General features: G+C 45.1%; 1 protein-coding gene across 1 annotated transcript; it reads left to right on the top strand.

Moving 5' to 3' along the window:
* Positions 1-6,887: 6,887 nt before the first annotated feature.
* LOC134728924 (PRAME family member 15-like) lies at positions 6,888-14,899 on the top strand. Its single transcript, XM_063596146.1, has 4 exons — positions 6,888-6,965; positions 9,752-10,060; positions 10,723-11,304; positions 13,054-14,899. The coding sequence occupies exons 2-4, from the start codon at positions 9,768-9,770 to the stop codon at positions 13,613-13,615; spliced, it is 1,437 nt and encodes a 478-aa protein (XP_063452216.1). The 5' UTR covers positions 6,888-6,965; positions 9,752-9,767; the 3' UTR covers positions 13,616-14,899.
* The last annotated feature ends 5,148 nt before the right edge of the window (positions 14,900-20,047 follow it).

Below are 20,047 nucleotides of genomic sequence, written 5' to 3'. Positions count from 1 at the left end.
AGAACAAGCTATAGGTGCAATTGGGTGGCCTATGACTATTATTGATTTCATTACTGGTAATTTATCTCTATGCCTAGAAAACATTAGTGTAACTGGGTCTAACCTAGATAGTGTTCCAGACTCCCACTGGAATCAAACTCTTTGGTTTGACACGCATTATGTAGATGGGAATGCTATAGATATCGACATAGACATAGAGTCAGAACATGACCATGTTACCCTCTGCCATATAATCAGAGAACTTACTGAAACTAGGCACTGGTTCATTGGAAACTCCAGAGGCAAATAGAATGCATCTATAGCTCTACTGTATGAAATAATAGTTTTATTTATTGGATGCATCAATACTCAGGACATATTTGGAGAGGAAACTATTCTTTCTTCAATGGAGATGGCATGCAAGGATTACTTTATAAAACACACAGAAATATTTTTTCTTCCTACCCCAATTCCAACCATTACCGTGCAACCTGTTGTCAATAGACGTTAAGGTAGTTGAGGCAGAAATAATTAAATAAAGCTTCATTGGAAGCTAAATGTCAGGATCGACCTGGAAGACACACACTGACAAAATGAGTGTTTTCCAAAGTCTGTTACAAGTTGGAATGCTTTTTATAAGAAAGGTTGAAAGAAGGGAATGGGACTCCTCCTATCAGTTGTTTTTTTTTTTAATTTTCTTTTGTTTTATCCTGGCAAGGCTCTAATAGAGTTGAGCTTTTTTGTTTTTGTTTTTTCCATTGGAAGGGACAATACAAAGGTTACAATCGTTGACTTTAGATGACAACATGACAGGCAAAAATATTTTCCTTGCAAGACAACCAGCAAAACTTCACGATCAGAATCAAATCAGTGTCCTTCTCACTGTCACTGGGTGAAGCCTTCATCAGTCTACTTGAAGAGTCTCAGGCACTCATGAAGTCAAGATCAGATTCTTTACTCAGGGACAGGATGTAAGCCAATCATAAGACCTTCCACAGATGATTAATTTGGAAGTCTACCTAATGTGACCTGCAGGTTTTCACTGGCAATATGCAGGTGCAGATATAACAAAGAATAATCCTGACCTTCATATCACCCCTAGCTGATGAGGATTGGGATTCTTTTGTCCCTTTCTCTCCATAAAACCAGGTTACTCATCTTGTGTGGCAACAAAATATATGGTCTACTTAACAGAGAAAGATACTCCACAGGAAAAATAAAAGGATTTTTATTATGAAATGAGCAAAGCCATGGGAATAGATGTGAGATTATTCGGGGAGGTAAAGGAAGACAAAGGTTTTGAAAGGAAAAATGAGGAGAATTACATAAATTTTTTTGAAAGACTCATTCTTGGTCACAAGTATGAAAACCAAGGGAGCCTCAGTGCAATGTTGGAAAGATTCCTCCTCCACCCTCTCAATAACCCCCAACACATTTACCAAGTCTTCGTTCACTCCCAGGATTCCATTAAAACACCCAGCTCAACACTGAGCAGCCTCCACCTTCACTTCCCTTTATAATTTTGACATAAATTTGTTACAGGACCATCAGGTTCCTATGCCTGCTGCACAGTAGCTTAGCAATATTCTGAGACAGCAGGGTTTGCAGCAGAAAGTTTAATGATCACAAGGTGGCTGAATGAGAAGCTGGGAGGAGATCCTCAAATTCATCTCCCCAAGGAGTACTGAGGGTTTCCAGTGGATCCTGGATAGCAAGGGGCTGGAAAGTTGGTGTAGTTTGATGGCAATCAGAGGTATGAAGTTATCACGATGTCAAAACGGCATTCTTTGGTGAGTGGATGCCTTGCAGGGCCCTTCAGATCAGCTGGCATCAGTAGTTTCACTGACATGCAGAACCTGAAAGAATATCTCAAATGAAAAAGTGAATGTTTCACAATGCTTAAATTGCTGTCTGCAGCGTAGTTAAGGGGAATTGTAGTCTAAGTTCTACACGATTTTGGGACAGTAGGCTGCCAGCAACCATGAGGAAGCAGGTCAGAGGGCAAGCTGACCTTCTGGTGAATGCTGAATGCGCTGCAAGCTTGGTTTGTTTTTGTTCCTCCCCCTCTCTTTTTCACTGATTAAATTTATAAAGTTTAGAGATACGGTTTCACTTTCCCCCAGACAAGCCTTAACCTAAGCCCTGAGACCACTCAAGCCCTCAGTGGCACCTCTCTTCCACCAGCATGAGCAAATAAATTGCTACCTTAGGTGATATAAAACCCACAAGACCATTCGATACATGGAGATTTTTTTTCTGATTTTGTAGGGATGACTCCTCTGTTTTTATAAAGCTGTTTTAACTATAAAACAATTTTATAATTTTAATGTGGCCAAAGATCTCCCAACACTACTTTCAGGTTTTATTTTTCTGTCTAATATCCGGAACAGATGAAACCCTTCCCTGCCTCAAACTCGGGACTATGTAGGTCATATATCAGTAAAATTCCAGCAGTGTTTGTGGAGTTCATGAATGAATGAATTCTTTTTTTTTTTTTTTTTTTTTTTTTGGACAAAGTCTACCTCTGTCACCCAGAACTGTGTGAAATGGTGCAATCTTGGCTCACTGCAACCATTGCCTCCTGGATTCAAGCGATTCTCCCACCTCAGCCTCCTGAGTAGCTGGATTACAGGCACCTGCCATCATGCCAGGCTAATTTTTGTGTTTTTGTAGAGATGGGGTTTCACCATGTTGGCCTTGCAGGTCTTGATCGCCTGACCTCAGGTGATCCAGCCAACTTGGACTCTCAAAGTGCAGGGATTACAGGTGTGAGCCACCTCACCCGGCCTTTAATGAGTGAATTCTTGATTTCCACCCTATTCCTAACACTGTCAATTTCTTGATTCATGAACTTAATATGGATAGCTGATATGAATGGATATCTGATTCAATCCAGTAATCTGGGGAGAGCCAAAAACCCAATCAAGATTAACTGGGTGGAGCTTCAGAAATGCAATCTGATAGCACTTTTTGACTGGAAGCAAGCACTGGATACATGGACGGGTGTGGGTGGGAGTTGTGATTAGAAAGATCAATAAAAGTTTCTGAAGACCCAAAGGAGAGACCCGAAATCTTCAAGTCTGGAGTTCCTGCTTGGTTCTTCCTGAGATCTAAGCATGCTGCAAACGCAGTCCAGATCTAGTAAGTCACTCATTTCTGGAAGGACACTCCCATCTGACCTATAGTCAGCCGGTCTGGGATGGGGACAGTGCAGCCTATGATGGCACCGAGCTATATCTGTCTTTTTTATATATTCCAGCTAACTGGGAGACTGAGGCAGGAGAATCACTTGAACAGGGAGGCAGAGGTTGCAGTGAGCCGAGATCGCACCATTGCACTCCAGCCTGGAAAACAAGAGTGAAATTCCATCTCAAAAAAAAATTAATAAATAAATACATTATAATTTAATTAATTAATTAATGCTTTAAAGAAAAAAGAAATAAACTTTGCCTACAAGTTTCATATGCAATTGAATACCTCTTAAATTTTGATGTGAACCGACCAGGCATGGTGGCTGAGGCCTGTAATCCCAGCACTTTGGGAGGCCGAGGCGGGCAGACCACGAAGTCAGGAGATTGAGTCCATCCTAGTTAACATGGTGAAACCCCGTCTTTACTAAAAATACAAAAAATTAGCCAGGTGTAGTGGCATGCACCTGTAGTCCCGGCTATTTAGGAGGCTGAGGCAGGAAAATTGCTTGAACCGGGGAGGCAGAGGTCGAAGTGAGCTGAGATCGTGCCACTGCATTCCAGCCTGGTGACGGAGCGAGACTCCATCTCAAAAAATAAATGAATAAAATAAATAAATCAATAAAAGTATTGTGACAGGAACCAACATTGCTCAACTTGTACACTAATGTCTTACAAAATCCTTTCCTTGTCACCTTCAAATCTCCATTTCAAATGCTACACTCTGCAAAACTCTACCACTTTGTTGCCATTTCCTGATGATGGAGAAGACCATACGTGTGTGTGGCATCAGAACTATTGACTCCTCCTATTGATGTTTAAGATATTCCATTACACAAACCTGGGTTCATACTTTTTGTTGATAGATCTTATGCCAAAAATGTAGGCAAAAAATGCCAAGCAGGAAATGCTATCAGTTCTGAAGATGAATTCATAGAGATGGAAATTCTTTCAGAATTTATTTTTCCAGCTTTTTTCTTTGTTTGTTCGTTTGCGTTTGTTCGTTTTCAGACGGAGTCTCGCTCTGTCACCAAGTTGGAGTGCAGTGCTGAAATCTTGGCTGACTGCAACCTCCTCCTCCTGAGTTCAAGCGACTCTCCTGCCTCAGTCTCTCGAGTAACCAGGACTATGGGTGGGCGCCACCATGCTCAGCTAATTTTTGTAATTTTAGCAGAGACAGGGTTTCACCATGTTGGCTAGGATGGTCTCAATTTTTTGGCATCGTGATCTACCTGCCTTGGCCTCCTGAAGTGCTGGGATTACAGGTGTGAGCCACCACCGTGCCCGGCCTTTTTTTTTTTTTCCTTTTGAGATGGAGTCTCACTCTATTGCCCGGGCTGGGAATGGGACTCCTCCTATCAATTATTTTTTTAAATTTTCTTTTGTTTTATTGACCTGACAAGGGTCAAATAGAGTTGACTCTTTGTTTTTGCTTTTTCAATTGGAAGGGACAAACAGAGGTTACAATCATTGGCTTTAGATGATAAGATAAAAGAATAAAACATATTCCTTGCAAGACAACCAGCAGAACTTCATGATCAGCATCAAATCAGTGCCTTCTCACTGTCAGTGGGTGGAAGCCTTCATCAATACTTGCAGAGTTTGAGGCACTCATGAACTCACGATCAGACTCTTTACTCAGGGACAGGATGTAAGCCAAGCAAAAGACCTTCCACAGGTGGCAAATTTGGAAGCCTGCCCAATGTGACCTGCAAGTTTTCACTGGCAATATGCAGGTGCAGATATGACAAAGAATAACCATGACCTTTACATCACCCCCAGCTGTTGAGGAATGGGATCCTTTTGACCCTTTCTGTCCATAGAACCAGGTTACTCACCTTGTGTGGCAACAACATACATGGTCTACTTAACAGAGAAGAAGACTCTGTAAAAAAAAAAAAAAGTTTATTATGAAGTAAGCAAAGAGGTGGCAATAGATGCGAGATTATTTGGGGAGATAAAGGAAGTTGAAGGTTTTGAAAGGAAAAATAAGGAAGATTATACAAATTGTTTTGAAAGACTCATACTTGGTCATAAGGATTAAAACCAAAAGGGCATCAGTGCAATGTTAGATAGATTCCTCTTACACCCACTCGATAACCCCCAACATGATCAGCAAGTCTTGGTTCACTCCCAGGTTCCCATTAAAAACCCAGCTCAACCCTGACCAGCTCCACCCTCACTTCCATTTGTAATTTTGACATGACTTTATTACAGGACCATCAGGTTCCTATGCCTGCTGCACAGTAGCTTAGCAATATTCTGAGACAGCAGGGTTTGCAGCAGAGAGTTTAATGATCACAAGGTGGCTGAATGAGAAGCTAGGAGGAGATCCTCAAATTCATCTCCCCAAGGAGTACTGAAGGTTTCCAGTGGTTGCTGGATAGCAAGGGGCCGGAAAGTTGGGGTAGCGGTAAGAGGGAAGAAGTCAACAGGATGTAGAAACTGCATTCTTTGGTGAGTTGGTGCATTTCAGGGCCCTTCAGATCAGCTGGCATCAGTAGTTTCACTGACATGCAGAACCTGAAAGAATATCTCAGATGAAAAAGTTAATGTTTTACAATGCTTAAATCATCTGCAGGGAAGTTAAGGGGAACTGTAATCTAAGGTCTATATGACTTTGGAACAGTAGGCTGCCAGCAACCTTGAGGAACCAGGTCAGAGAGCAAGAAGACCTCCTGATGAATGCTGAATGTGTTGCAAGCTTGGTTTATTTTTGTTTGTCTCCCTCCCTTCTTCACTGATTAAATTTATAAAGTTTATCGATGTGGTTTCAATTTCTTCCAAAGAAGCCTTAACCTAAGCCCTGAGGCCACTCACGCCCTCAGTGGCACCTCTCCTCCATCAGAACGAGCATGTAATCTGCTACCTTAGGTTATACAAAATCCCGAAGACCATTCAATACATTGAGATTTTTATTCTGATTTCGTAGGGATGACTCCTCTGTTTTTATAAAGCTTTTTAAAGTATAAAGCATTTTTATATTTTGATGTGGCCAAAGATCTCCTAACAACACTACTTTCAGATTTTATTTTTCTGTCTAATGTCGCAAACAGATCAAATCCATCCCTGCCTCACACTCAAGACTATGAAGTTCACATATTAGTAAAATACCATCAGTGTTTGTGGAGTTCATGAATGAATGACTTTTTTTTTTTTGACAGAATGTCCCTCTGTCACCCAGACTGGAGTGCAGTGGCACAATTCTGGCTCACTGCAACCATTGCCTCCTGGGTTCAAGCAATTCTTCTGCCTCAGCCTCCCAAGTAGCTGGGTTTCAGGCGCCTGCCATCATGCCCAGCTAATTTTTGTATTTTTGTATTTTTGTAGAGACGGGGTTTCACCTTTTTGACCTGGCTCCTCTTGAACCCCTGACATCAGGTGATCTACTCACCTTGTCCTTCCAAAGTGCTGGAATTACAGGTATGAGCCACCTCGCCCACCCTTGAATGAATGCATTCTTGACATCTACCCTATCCCTAACACTGTCAATTTCTTGCTTCATGAACTGAATATAGATATGTGATATGAATGGATATCTGACTCAATCCATTAATCTGGGGAGAGCCAAAAACCCAATCAGGATTAACTGGGTGGAGCTTCACAAATGCAATCAGATATTGCTTTTTTATTGGAAGCTAGCAGTGCATATGTGGAAGGGCGTGGGTGGGAGTTGTGATTAGAAAGGTCAATAAAAGCTTCTAAAGACCCACAGGAGAGACCCAAAGTCTTCAAGCCTGGAGTTCCTGCCTGGTTCTTCCTGAGGTTTGAGCACCTTCTAGACTACATCCAGATCTGGTAAGTCACTAATTTCTGTAAGGACACTCCCATCTGACCTACAGTCAGTCGGTCTGGGATGGTGACAGTGCAGCCTACGATGGCACAGAGCTACATCCTGTCCTTTTTTTTATATATATGAACAATTTGAAGCTTTGAATGTTTTCCTCTAAATGCAGTTCTGTCTTTATTTCAAAAAAGTTGATTGTGCTTTGGTTTAGGTCATTTCAAAATTCTTGAAGGGAGCAGTGACTCATGCCTTTAACCCCAACACTTTGGGAGGCGAAAGTGGGAGGATCATTTCAGCCCAGGGGGTTGAGACCAACCTGGGCAACATGACAAAAACCCTCCTCTACACAACGTTTTCTTTTTTGAGGGTGGGGATGGAGTCTCTCTGTGTTGCCCAGACTGGAGTGCAGTGGCACAATCTCAACTCACTGCAACCTTTACCTCCCAGGTTCCAGCAATTCTCATGCCTCAGTCTCCATCCTCAGAAGCTGGTGTCACAGACATCTGAAACCATGCCTGGCTAAGTTTTGTATTTTTAGTAGAGGTGGGGTTTCACCATGCTGGCCAGTTTGGTCTCGAACACCTGACCTCAAGTGATCCACCTGCCTTGGCCTCCCAAAGTGCTGGGATTACAGCTGTGAATCACTGGTGCTTGGCCTCTACTTTTTTTTATTTTAATTAGCCGAGCATGGTGGCATGCATCTGTAGTCCCAGCTATTTGGGTGGCTGGTGTGGGAGAATCACTTGAGCCCAGAAGGTTGAGGCTGTAGTGAGCCATGCTCACACCACTGCTGTACTCCAGCCTGGGCAAAAGAGAGAGACCCTGTCCAAAAAACAAAAACAATATCTTAACCAAAAAGGATCTATGACCTTAATTTTAAACCAATCACATCCTCTTCCACCCAAATGGAGACATGGCTGTGGGGGGTGCATGCCTGTAGTCCCAGCTACGTGGAAGGCTGAAGCATGAGAATTGCTTGAATCTTGGAGGCTGAGGTAACAGTGAGCCGATATGACACCACTGCACTCTAGCCTGGCCGATGAAGTGAGATTCAGCTCCCTCAACACCAAAAAGAATTATATGACCCAGGTGATCATCAGATACATGAAGATTTCTATTGTGTTTTCTTAGGAACTGTCATCTCTGTCTTTGAAAACTGTTTTAACTCTGAAATATTTTGATAAATTTGATGTGGCCAAGGATCCCTCAACAAAGATACTTTCAAGTTTTCTTTCTTTCTGTCTAATATCAGGAAGAGATTCAACCCTTCCCTGTCTCACACTCAGGACTGTGAAGGACACATATTAGTAAAACTCCATGTTTGTGAAGGGAATCAGTGAAGGAGTACTGGACTTTCACCCTATCCCTAAATCTTTCATTTTGATGGATCAATATCTAATTCGGTCAGTTAATCTTTAAGAAAGCCAAAAATCCAATCAGGATTAACTGGGTAGAGATTAAGAAGTCTAGTCAAATGTAGCTCTCTCTGTCTCTCTGTTCAATCTAGCCTATTTCCCAGGCTGGAGTGGAGTAGTATAATGTCAGCTCACTGCAACTTCTGCCTCCTGGGTTCAAGCGATCCTCCTACCTCAGCCTCCCTAGTAGCTTGGACTACATGTGCAGAGCACTGCACCTGGCTAATTTTTGCTGTCTTAGTAGAGGCAGGGTTTTACCATGTTGGCCAGGCTCATCTTGAACTCCTGATCTCAGATGATTCACCTGCCTCGGCCTCACAAAATGCTCAGATTACAGGTGTGAGTCACTGCACCCTGCCAAAGTGGTTCAGTTTGAATATGTGTAAGAGGTGTGCATTGGAAATGTCTATCTTGAGAGTGATGCATAACAGTGTCACATAGCTTTCAAAGCTTCTCACTGAAATTTTCAATAATGAGGCTGGGGCAGAGGCTCACACCTATAATCCCAGTATGTTGGGAGGCCAAGAGGGGTAGATTGCTTGAGACTAGGAGTTCAAGAGCAGCTTGGACAACATAGCGAAATCCACTGTCTTTACAAAAAGTCAAAAAATAAAAGATGAGCTGGGTGTGGTGATGCATAACTGTGGTCCCAGCTACTTGGGAGGCTGAGGAGGAAGAATCCTTTGAGCTGGGAGGTCAAGGCTGCACTGAGCTGAGATCCCACCACTACACTCCAGGCTGGGTGACAGAGCAAGACCCTGTCAGAAAGAGAGTGAGAGAGGGAGAGAGAGAAAGAGAGAGAGAATGAGAGAAGGGAGGCAGGGAAAGAAGACAAGAAAGAAAGAAGGGAGAGGTGGGGGAAAGAAAGAAATAAGGGAGGGAGAGAGGGAAAGAAGGAAAGAAGAAAGAGAGAGAAAGAGAAAGCAAGCTTAAATAATGAAAAGAAAACAAATAGAACCTGTTCTAGGGATGCCCCATGAATGTTCCCAACAAGCTTATTTGTAGGAACTGAAAATGTGGGCATGTAGGCTTGTGACACTCCCATTCCCATTGTTTTAGAACCTTGAGTAATTAGTAATTTCCCCCAATGATAGGAGGGGTTCACTTTCAGGTTCCTCCACACTCACTAGTCACTGGATGGAGCACTGGATAGAAAGGAAGGGCTAGTGCTTGCCCTGCTTCCTCACTGCTTCGGAGACGCTCATGCTGATGCAGCAGAGGCAGAATGCTGGCTTAATGGCCACTGAGTACAGAGTAGAATTCGAGTAAACTGAGGGCTCTTTCACCATTGCCAGAGCAGTGAGTTTGGCCATAGGAGAAGATGAGATTGCATGGGCTTGGCCTGAGAGTGATGCCTTTTCTCTGGGTTTGTCCTCTGGAAGTTTTCCCTGCAGATTCATGAAGATGAGCATCCGGACTCCACCCAGACTCCTGGAGCTTGCGGGGCAGAGCCTACTGAGGGACCAAGCCTTGGCCATGTCCACCCTGGAGGAGCTGCCCACAGAACTTTTCCCCCCACTGTTCATGGAGGCCTTCAGCAGGAGACGCTGTGAGGCCCTGAAGCTGATGGTGCAGGCTTGGCCCTTCCGCCGCCTCCCTCTGAGGCCTCTGATAACGATGCCTTGTCTGGAGGCCTTCCAAGCTGTGCTGGATGGGCTTGATGCACTGCTTACCCAAGGGGTTCGTCCCAGGTGAGGTGGCCCAGGTGGGCTGGTGGGGAGGGCCCAGGTGTCCAACAGAAGGAACAGCTGGGTCATGTGAAGTGAGGAGGCCCAAGGGGGATGGTGGTGGTGAGGAAGCTGAGAGGACTTGGCCATTCACCAGCTCCTCAGGGAAAGCACTGCTCACCACTCAAGGTCCATGGAGGTACCAGGAACCTCTCCTCTAATGGCACTGAAAGGCACCATGAAAAGTGAGAACTGGGCCAGGCATGGTGGCTCACAATGTAATCCCAGCACATTGGGAGGCTGAGGTCAAGAGTTGGAGGCCAGCCTGTCCAACATGGTAAACCCCAACTCTACTAAAAATACTAAAATTAGCTGGGCATAGTGGGGGGTTCCTGTAATCCCAGCTACTTGTGAGGTTGAGGCAGGAGAATCATTTGAACCCGGGAAGCAGAGGTTGCAGTGAGGTGACCTCACACCACTGCACTCCAGCCTGGGTGACAGAGGGAGACTTGGTCTCAAAAAAAAAAAAAATGTGCAAGTGGGCAGGATCCAAGGGGAAAAGAGGGTGAAGAAAAGTCAGAGAGAGGGACACGAAGCAGGGAGGGGAGGAGCTGCTATCCAGGATGTGGAGTTAAAGTTCAGAAATGAGTTCTGAAATTCTCAGTCTCACCTCTATTTTCCCACAGGAGGTGCAAACTTCAAGTGCTGGATTTACAGGATGTCTGTGAGAACTTCTGGATGGTTTGGTCTGAAGCTATGGCCCATGGGTGCTTCCTCAATGCCAAGAGGAACAAAAAACCAGTGCAGGACTGTCCAAGGATGAGAGGACAGCAGCCCTTGACTGTATTCGTAGAACTTTGGCTCAAGAACAGGACTCTGGATGAATACCTCACCTACCTCCTTCTATGGGTCAAGCAGAGGAGAGATTTACTACACCTGTGCTGTAAGAAGCTGAAAATTTTGGGAATGCCCTTCCACAATATCAGAAGCATCCTGAAAATGGTGAACCTAGACTGTATCCAGGAGGTGGAAGTTAATTGCAGGTGGAAACTGCCCATCCTGAGACAGTTTACCCCATACCTGGGCCACATGAGGAATCTTCAGAAGCTCGTTCTCTCCCACATGGATGTCTCTCGCTACGTTTCCCCAGAGCAGAAGAAGGAGATTGTTACCCAGTTCACCACTCAGTTCCTCAAGCTGCGCTGCCTCCAAAAGCTTTATATGAACTCTGTTTCTTTCCTCGAAGGCCACCTGGACCAGCTGCTCAGGTGAGGGAGGGTGGTGAGCTTTCTCTGCAGACCACAGCGGAGCCTGTTACACTAAACGCTAATGGGCATCTACTGTGAGGCAGCCTATGAGGATGTAACAGTGAAGGGGACACTAGAATGTCCATGCATTGTCCTGTTGGCGGCCCTGTCCTGAAATGGGTATCACGCAACCCTCCCAATAGAGGCAGAGGGATCAGCTAGGGGAGATGCTATAGAGAGGCTGCCATGCTAGGAAGCTAGCTACTGGGGGTTTCAGATCTAGTGAATGTGCCTTTCTGAATTCTTCCTGAGGACGTGTGTCTAAGTGAAGATGATGAAAAATAGGCCAGGGGCGGTGGCTCATGCCTGTAATCCTAGCACTTTGGGAGTCTGAGGCAAGAGGATAGCTTGAGCCTAGGAGTTTAAGACCAGTCTGGGTAACATACCAAGTCCCCTGTCAGAAATGAATAAATAAAACTAAAAACAAACAAGATAATTTTTTTTTTTCTGAGATGGATTTTAACTTTGATGTTCCAGGCTGGAGTGCAGTTGTGACATCTCAACTCGCAGCGATTTCTGCCTCCCAGGTTCAAGCGATTCTCCTGCCTCAGCCTCCTGAGTGCCTGTGATTACAGGCGTGAGCCACCGCACCTGGCTAATTTTTATATTTTAAGTAGACACAGGGTTTCACCGTGTTGGCCAGGCTATTCTCCAACTCCTGACTTCAGGTGATCCATCCACTGTGGACTCCCAAAGTGCTGGGATTATAGGCGAGAGCTACCACGCCCAGCCAGCAAGATAATTCTTAAGAAGATGATGTGAAGTAGGGAAGTGAAGTGGGCACTGAAGAGGGGAATGCTCAGCAAACCTGCACATGTTAGAAAATCAGCTTTGTGCCCCACAGTTTGGTGAACATGAATGATCCCATCTCTAATTCCCTGTTGTAAAAGTTTCTTTTGAGCTTCAGGTAAATTAATTACCTAGGCAATGCATGATTCTGAAACAGAGGGCCAGGGAGCAGGCACAAAGAATGGTGAAAGTGATAGATGGTTTGCTGATGATACAGGCGTGTCAGGGACGCCTACAGCCCGCCCACCCCAGCTGATGTTGCAGGATCCTGTCTGGGTTTGTCCTTTATGCCTGCATCTCCACTGGGCTCCTGTGGCCCAGGGATGTGGTTTTCTCCCTGACAGATGAGGAAAGGGAGCTTTAGGGATTCTGTGAACTTGATCCATTCCTATAAATGATGGTGAAATGAGTCAGCCTCAAATGGAATTATTTTTTCTCCTTTTTTCTTTTTAATACAGAGTCTCTCTCTGTCACCCAGGCTGGAGTGTAGTGGCATGATCTCTGCTCACTGCAACCTACACCTCCTGGGTTCAAGCGGTTCTTCTGCCTCAGCTTCCCAAGTAGCTGGAATTGCAGGCTCCCGCCACCACACCTGGCTAATTTTTGGATTTTTAGTAGAGAGGAGGTTTTGCCATGTTCACCAGGCTGGTCTCAAATTCCTGATCTCAAGGAATCCACCAGTCTCAGCCTCCCAAAGTTCTGGGATTACAGGTGTGAGTTACTGCACTGGGCCTAAAGTGGAATTGACCTCGGTGGCAAAGCTCTTCATCACGCATCATCCTAAGTGTTGACCATCAGGCCATGAGAATGACCCTGGGCTTGGGCAAAATTGTCTCCATCCATTACCTTGAAGCCATTCCCCACTACCCTCCACTCACTCCTATGATTCCCCAGAATTAACTTCTTGCTCTCTCTCCCCAGCTGTCTGAAGACCTCGTTAAAGGTCCTCACAATAACTAACTGTGTGCTTTTGGAATCAGACTTGAAGCATCTATCCCAGTGCCCGAGTATCAGTCAACTAAAGACCCTGGACCTGAGTGGCATCAGACTGACCAATTACAGTCTTGTGCCTCTCCAAATTCTCCTAGAAAAAGTTGCAGCCACCCTTGAGTACCTGGATTTAGATGACTGTGGCATCATAGACTCCCAAGTCAACGCCATCCTGCCTGCCCTGAGCCGCTGCTTTGAGCTCAACACCTTCAGCTTCTGTGGAAATCCCATCTCCATGGCCACCCTGGAGAACCTGCTGAGCCACACAATCATACTCAAAAACTTATGCGTGGAGGTGTATCCTGCCCCGCGGGAGAGTTATGGTGCTGATGGTACTCTCTGCTGGAGCAGATTTGCTCAAATTAGGGCTGAGCTGATGAACAGAGTGAGGGACTTAAGGCACCCTGAGAGGATCTTTTTCTGTACTGACAACTGCCCTGACTGTGGCAACAGGTCATTTTATGACCTGGAGGCAGATCAATACTGCTGTTGAATGCCTGCCTATTTGGATGGGTATGTCAAACGCTTTCTTCTGGACACTTGGAAACTAAAACCTAGGTCTTAGGTACAACCTAAAGGGAGCACAGAACCCATCATTTCACACGTAGGCTCTGAAAGTGGGAAAGGAAAGCTGATCAAGCAGGGGCCGGACTTAGGGGAAATGTTGCCATGGATTCGGTGGGACTTTGGGGACCTGTGTCCTGTAGAGTCGAAAATGGGAATCTGAATGTCTAGAGTGGAATTCAGGCTTGAGAATACATGAGGGAGTTACTCTTGCATGGATGGTTGTAAAGAAACAATCAGAAATAAAGGAAAACTGAGCAGAATCTGTCTGGTGCCCTCTATTACTAAGTAACCAGTTTTCCAGTTTAAGCCTCAGGAATTTTCAGTTATTGATGGAAAAAACAAAAGGCACTGACTGAGTTGTCCAATCAATAAAATGCAGCCCAAGAAAATCAAGGTATTTAAATGAAATTTGGTTATTGTAATCAGTTTCCTCCCATTCTTTTATTTGAGACAGAGTTTCACTCTTGTTGCCCAGGCTGGAGTTTAGAGTGCAATGGTGCCATCTCAGCTGACTGCAACATCCACCTGGGGTTTAAATGATTCTCCTGCCTCAGCCTCCCAAGTAGCTGGGATTACAGACATGCACCACCATGCCCAGCTAATTTTTGTATGTTTAGTAGAGACAGGGTTTCCTCACTGTGTTGGTCAGGCTGGTCTCAAACTCCTGACTTTGGGTGATTCACGCAAGTAGGCCTACCAAAATGCTGGGATTACAGGTGTGAGCCACTGTGTCAGGCTTTTTTTTGTTTTTGTTTTTTAGAGGTCTCCTGTCACTCAGGCTACAGTGCAGTGGCACAATCATACCTCACTGCAACCTCAATTTCCTGGGTTCAAGCGATCTTCCCACCTCAGCCTCCTGAGTAGCTAGGACTACAGCTGTGTGAGCCACCACACCTGGATACTTCTTTTTAGTAGAGACAAGGCCTCGCTGTCTTCCCCAGGCTGATCTGGAACTCCTGAGCTTGTGATTCTCCTGCCTTGGCCTCCCAAAATGCAGGGAGTATAGGCGTGGACCACCACGCTTGGCTTGGCCTCCTCCAATTCTTCACTTCTTTAGATGTCTGTTAACTCCTTGTTAGTTGTTGTGGCTGTTCAGTGGGTTAATACACACTAGGTGGACACCAAAGGCCTGGAACATTACTGGGCAAGAACAGTGAGCCAATCCACACGGAAAGCACCTTCTTCTCAGCGTCTTTCACCACTAGCCAGATGCTGAGACCCCGCCCACTCCCTGTGAGTCTCCACATGCTTCCAGAAGCCTTAGTTGGTGGATGTCAGCTTCACTGCACAAGGAGCCACTCTCTTCCCGCTGCCCTGGAAGGGGATGGCCATATTGTGTATTAGCTGGAGACTCTGGGCAGCATCAACCCTTGCTTGTTCTCCTGATGACCAGCAGCCCTTCTTGAATTTAACTGGTTGTAGCCAGTAAAGACAGCCACATTCCCTTTAAGTAAAATACTACAACTATACAGGCATGTAACACTTTTTAAATATTTCCATCTGACATTTTAAAAGTTACATCTTTTTGGGGAACTAGGTCAGATTGATGAGAGATTTTCTCATAACACCTCCCCTCTCTCCCTATGAAGGAAGAGACTAGTGCAGCGTGTTCTGGAATCTGACATCATCAAAGGGTGGATAACGATCAAGTGCCTGTGGGTGATGAGTGACCTTCCCTGTGCTGAGGAAGCCTGCATAATGGTCACCCAAGTGAAGGATCCTGCTGAGTACTCAGGGGCTGGTGTTGCTGTCAGGGATGTTAGCCAAGAGCCTCAGCTTCCTGTAAAATGAGGATGATGTTGTCCAACAGCTTCTGGAACCTTGGTAGGATCCAATGAGATGGTTCATGTTTAGGGCTTGGCATGGGGTCTGGCATACAGTAAGATCAATACATCTTGTTCTTTTTTCTCTTCTCAGCAGAAGTCCCAGCACTTTTCATCTTTCAATCTCACCTCCTTTTCCTGATAATAGAGAGGCAACAAGAACTCAGGGCATGCAATGGGGCTCAACTTCTACTCTCTGCCACAATTTCATCATGATTCCCCCAAAGAGCAGAGCCCCAGGAGCCAGCAGGGGCAGGGTGGGCATTTCTGGACTGGATTCATTCATAATAAGATCAAAATTTCTAATTCGTATGTCTCAGGTGCCATCTGCTGATAGATCCGACTAGATGGTATAATTGAGTGTTGCAAGGATTATATTTTATGGTGTTTTTAAAAATGTACTATTATGAGCCAGGTGCAGTGGGTCATACCTGTAATTCCAGCACTTTGGGAGGCTGAGTCAGGTGGATTATCTGAGGTTGGGAGTTTGAGACCAGCCTGAGCAACATGAAGAAACCCCTTCTCTACTTAAAATACAAAAAATTAGCCAGGCTTGTTGGCACACGTCTGTAATTGCAGCTACTTGATAGGCTGAGGCGGGAGAATCGTTTGTACCTGGGAGGTGGAGGTTGTGGTGAGCTCAGACTGAGCCATTGCACTCCAGCCTGGGCAACAGTAGCAAAACTCCGTCTCAAAAAAAAAAGATAAAATAAAATTTATTATTATGGCTGGGCATGCTGTCTCACACTTCTAATCCCACCACTTTGGGAGGCCAAGGCAGCCTCGCGATTTTGAGACCAGCCTGGCCAACATGGTGAAACCCCATCTCTACTAAAAATACACAAAATTTGCTGGGAATGGTGGCATTCGCCTGTAATCCCAGGTATTCAGGAGGCTGAGGCAGGACAATCACTTGAACCCGGGAGGTGAGGGTTGCAATGAGACGAGATCGCACCACTGCACTCCGGCCTAGGCGACAGAACATGAAAAAAAATTTACTATAATGTGAATACTATTAGAGTATAAATATTTGTGTTGTAACTTATGTATATGAAAGATTAGAACTTTTAAAGAATGCAACGTGATATTTTAAGAATGGTTAATGGCCAGGTGTGGTGGTTCATGCCTGTATTCCTGGCACTTTGGGAGGCCGAGGTGGGTAGGTCACGAGGTCAGGAGTTCCAGACCAGCCTGGCCAACATGATGAAACCCTGTCTCTATGAAAAATACAATAAATTAGCCTGGCGTGGTGACAGGTGCCTGTAATCCCAGATAGTCAGGAGGCTGAGGCAAGAGAATCGCTTGAACCTGCGAGGCAAAGGTTGCAGTGAGCCAAGAATGCACCACTGCACTCCAGCCTGGGTGAAAGAGGAAGACTCCGTCTCAAGGAGGGTGAGAAAAAGAATAGTTAACTTGGTTTGAAATGTCAAAACAAATGAGATTTTAAAAACCAATTTTAAAGACACTGAACAATAATCATTTCTTCTTTAAAATATATTTAGAATAATACAATTTTAGCTTTGAAAGGAAACATTACAGTTTTAAAAAATATTGTGTTTATTTTATTTTATTTTATTTTATTTTATTTTATTATTTTATTTTATTTTATTTGGAGACAAAGTCTCACTCTGTCGTCCAGATTGGAGTGCAGTGGCATGATCACGGCTTACTGCAGCCTTGACCTCCTAGGCTCAGGTGATCTCCCTGCCTCAGTCCCCCTAGTAGCTGGAACAACAGGCATGCACCATCATGCCTGGCTTATTTTTGTATTCTTAGTGAAGACCAGGTTTCACCATGTTGCCCAGACTGGTCTTGAAATTCTGGGCTCAAGCGATCCACCTGCCTCGGCCTCCTAAATTGCTGGGAGTGAGCCCTTATAGGCATGAGCCACCGCACCCAGCCTTGAGTTTATTTATTTATTTATTTTGGAGATGGAGTCTTACTCTTTCACCCAGGCTGGAGTGCAGTGGTACGATCTCAGCTCACTGCAACCTCTGCCTCGAGAGTTCAAGCAATTCTCCTGTCTCAGCCTCCAGAGTAGCTGGGATTACAGGCATGCACCACCACACCTGATTAATTTTTGTATTATTATTATTTTTTTTTTTAGTAGAGACAGAGTTTTGTCATTTTAGCCAGGCTGGTCTGGAACCCCTGACCTCAGGTGATCCACCCGCCTCGGCTTCCCAAAATGCTACGACTATAGACGTGAGCCACCACGCCCAGCCTATTTTTTTCTTTACAGCAGTTTTAGATTCACAGAAAAACTAAGCAGAAACTGCAGAGTTCTCATCTACCTTCTTCCCCCTTCAATACACAGCACCCCCACAGGATCAGCACCCACACCAGCACAGAGCATTCGTCACAACCAATGAGCCACAGGGACACATCATTATCACCCAATGTCCATAGTTCACATGAGGGATCATTGCTGGTTTTGTAAATTCTGTGTATTTTAACAAAGGGATAATGACATGTATCCACCATTAGAGCATCATGGAGAGTAGTTTTCTTTCCCTAAAAGTCCTCTGTCCTCTTCCCATTGATCCCATTGTACTCCCAACCCCTTGCATCCACTGGGCTTTCTACTGTCTCCTTAGAAAAATGCAAAAGCTTTTTCTGGAATGTCTAACAGGATGAGTCTTTTCAGATTGCCTTCTTTCACTTGTACAATAACGTGCATTTAGGAATTTTTCATGTCTTTTTACAGCTTTATAATAGTTCACTGACTGGATGGATCAGTTTGCTTATCCAGTCACTGACCGAAGGGCAACTTGCTAGCTTCCAAGTTTGGGCGATTATGAATAAGTTGCTGTAAACATCCAGGTGTGGGTTTACTCACTTCATTAAATATCCAGGAGCATGATTACGGAATTGTAGGGGTATGGTATGTTTTACAATGATTTCTTCTTTCTTGACAATCTCACTTGTTCGATATTGTTGCTAAAGGTCAGGAACTTTGTCTCCGTCATCCTGTGTTCCCACTGCTGAGCATGGAAGGTGGCACTTGGTAGCAAATGCTGTTGACCACGTGATGCATGGAAACGTTTATCATTGGTATAGTCACTAAATTGCTACCTTGGGGACATCAACATTAGCTCACTACCAATAATATAAATAAATTGGATTATGGAAAAAAATGGCCCTTGTGATACTGTGGATACTCCAGGTGTATCATGAACGTCCAGCAATTGACCAGGCACAGTGGCTCACATCTGTAATCTCAGCACTTTCAGAGACTGAGGTGGGTGGATCACTTCAGTCAGGAGTTCGAGACCACTCTGGCCAACATGATGAAACCCTGTCTCTATTAAAGATAAAAAATTAACTAGGGGGTTGAGCCAAGATGGCCGAATAGGAACAGCTCCAGTCTACAGCTCCCAGCATGAGCGGTGCAGAAGACGGGTGATTTCTGCATTTCCAACTGAGGTACCAGGTTCTTCTCACTGGGGAGTGTCAGAAAGTGGGTGCAGGACAGTGGGTGCAGTGCACCGAGCGTGAGCCAAAGGAGCGTGAGGCATTGCCTCTCCTGGGAAGTGCAAGGAGTCAGGGAATTCCCTTTCCTAGTCAAAGAAAGGGGTGACAGATGGCACCTGTAAAATCCGGTCACTCCCACCCTAATACTGCGCTTTTCCAACAGTCTTAGCAAATGGCACACCAGGAGATTATATCCCGTGACTGGCTCAAAAGGTCCTATGCCCACGGAGCCTCACTCATTGCTAGCACAGCAGTCTGAGATCAAACTGCAAGGCGGCAGCAAGGCTGGGGGAAGGGCGCCTGCCATTGCCGAGGCTTGAGTAGGTAAACAAAGCAGCCAGGAAGCTGGAACTGGGTGGAGCCCACTGCAGCTCAAGGAGGCCTGCCTGCCTCTGCAGACTCCATTTCTGGGGGCAGGGCATTGCCAAACAAAAGGCAGCAGAATCCTCTGTAGACTTAAATGTCCCTGTCTGACAGCTTTGAAGAGAATAGTGGTTCTCCCAGCACGCAGCTGGAGATCTGAGAATGGACAGACTGCCTCCTCAAATGGGTCTGTGACCCCTAAGTAGCCTAACTGGGAGGCACCCACCAGCAGGGGCAGACTGACACCTCACATGGCCAGGTACTCCTCTGAGACAAAACTTCCACAGGAATGATCAGGCAGCAACATTTGCTGTTCACCAATATCCACTGTTCTGCAGCCTCTGCTGCTGATACCCAGGCAAACGGGTTCTGGAGTGGACCTCCAGCAAACTCCAACAGACCTGCAGTGAGGGTCCTGACTTTTAGAAGGAAAACTAACAAACAGAAAGGACATCCACACCAAAACCAAGTCTGCACATCAGCATCATCAAAGACCAAAGGTAGATAAAACCACAAAGATGGGGAAAAAACATAGCAGAAAAACGGGAAACTCTAAAAATCAGAGTTCCTCTCCTCCTCCAAAGGAACGCAGCTCCTCACCAGCAATGGAATAAAGCTAGAGGGAGAAGGATTTTGATGAGTTCAGAGATGAAGGCTTCAGATGATCAAACTACTCTGAGCTAAAAGAGGAAGTTCGA

The sequence above is a fragment of the Pan paniscus genome, chromosome 1 (assembly GCF_029289425.2).
Source record: "Pan paniscus chromosome 1, NHGRI_mPanPan1-v2.0_pri, whole genome shotgun sequence".
NCBI lineage: Eukaryota > Metazoa > Chordata > Mammalia > Primates > Hominidae > Pan > Pan paniscus.
This window is presented reverse-complemented; position numbering and strand designations above follow the sequence as displayed.

Excerpts from the sequence above, each read along its gene's own strand:
- LOC134728924 (XM_063596146.1), top strand. The coding sequence starts at position 9,768 with ATGAAGATGAGCATCCGGACTCCACCCAGACTCCTGGAGCTTGCGGGG. Across the intron at positions 10,061-10,722 it reads ACCCAAGGGGTTCGTCCCAG|GAGGTGCAAACTTCAAGTGC; the intron begins GTGAGGTGGCCC and ends ATTTTCCCACAG. Across the intron at positions 11,305-13,053 it reads CACCTGGACCAGCTGCTCAG|CTGTCTGAAGACCTCGTTAA; the intron begins GTGAGGGAGGGT and ends CTCTCTCCCCAG.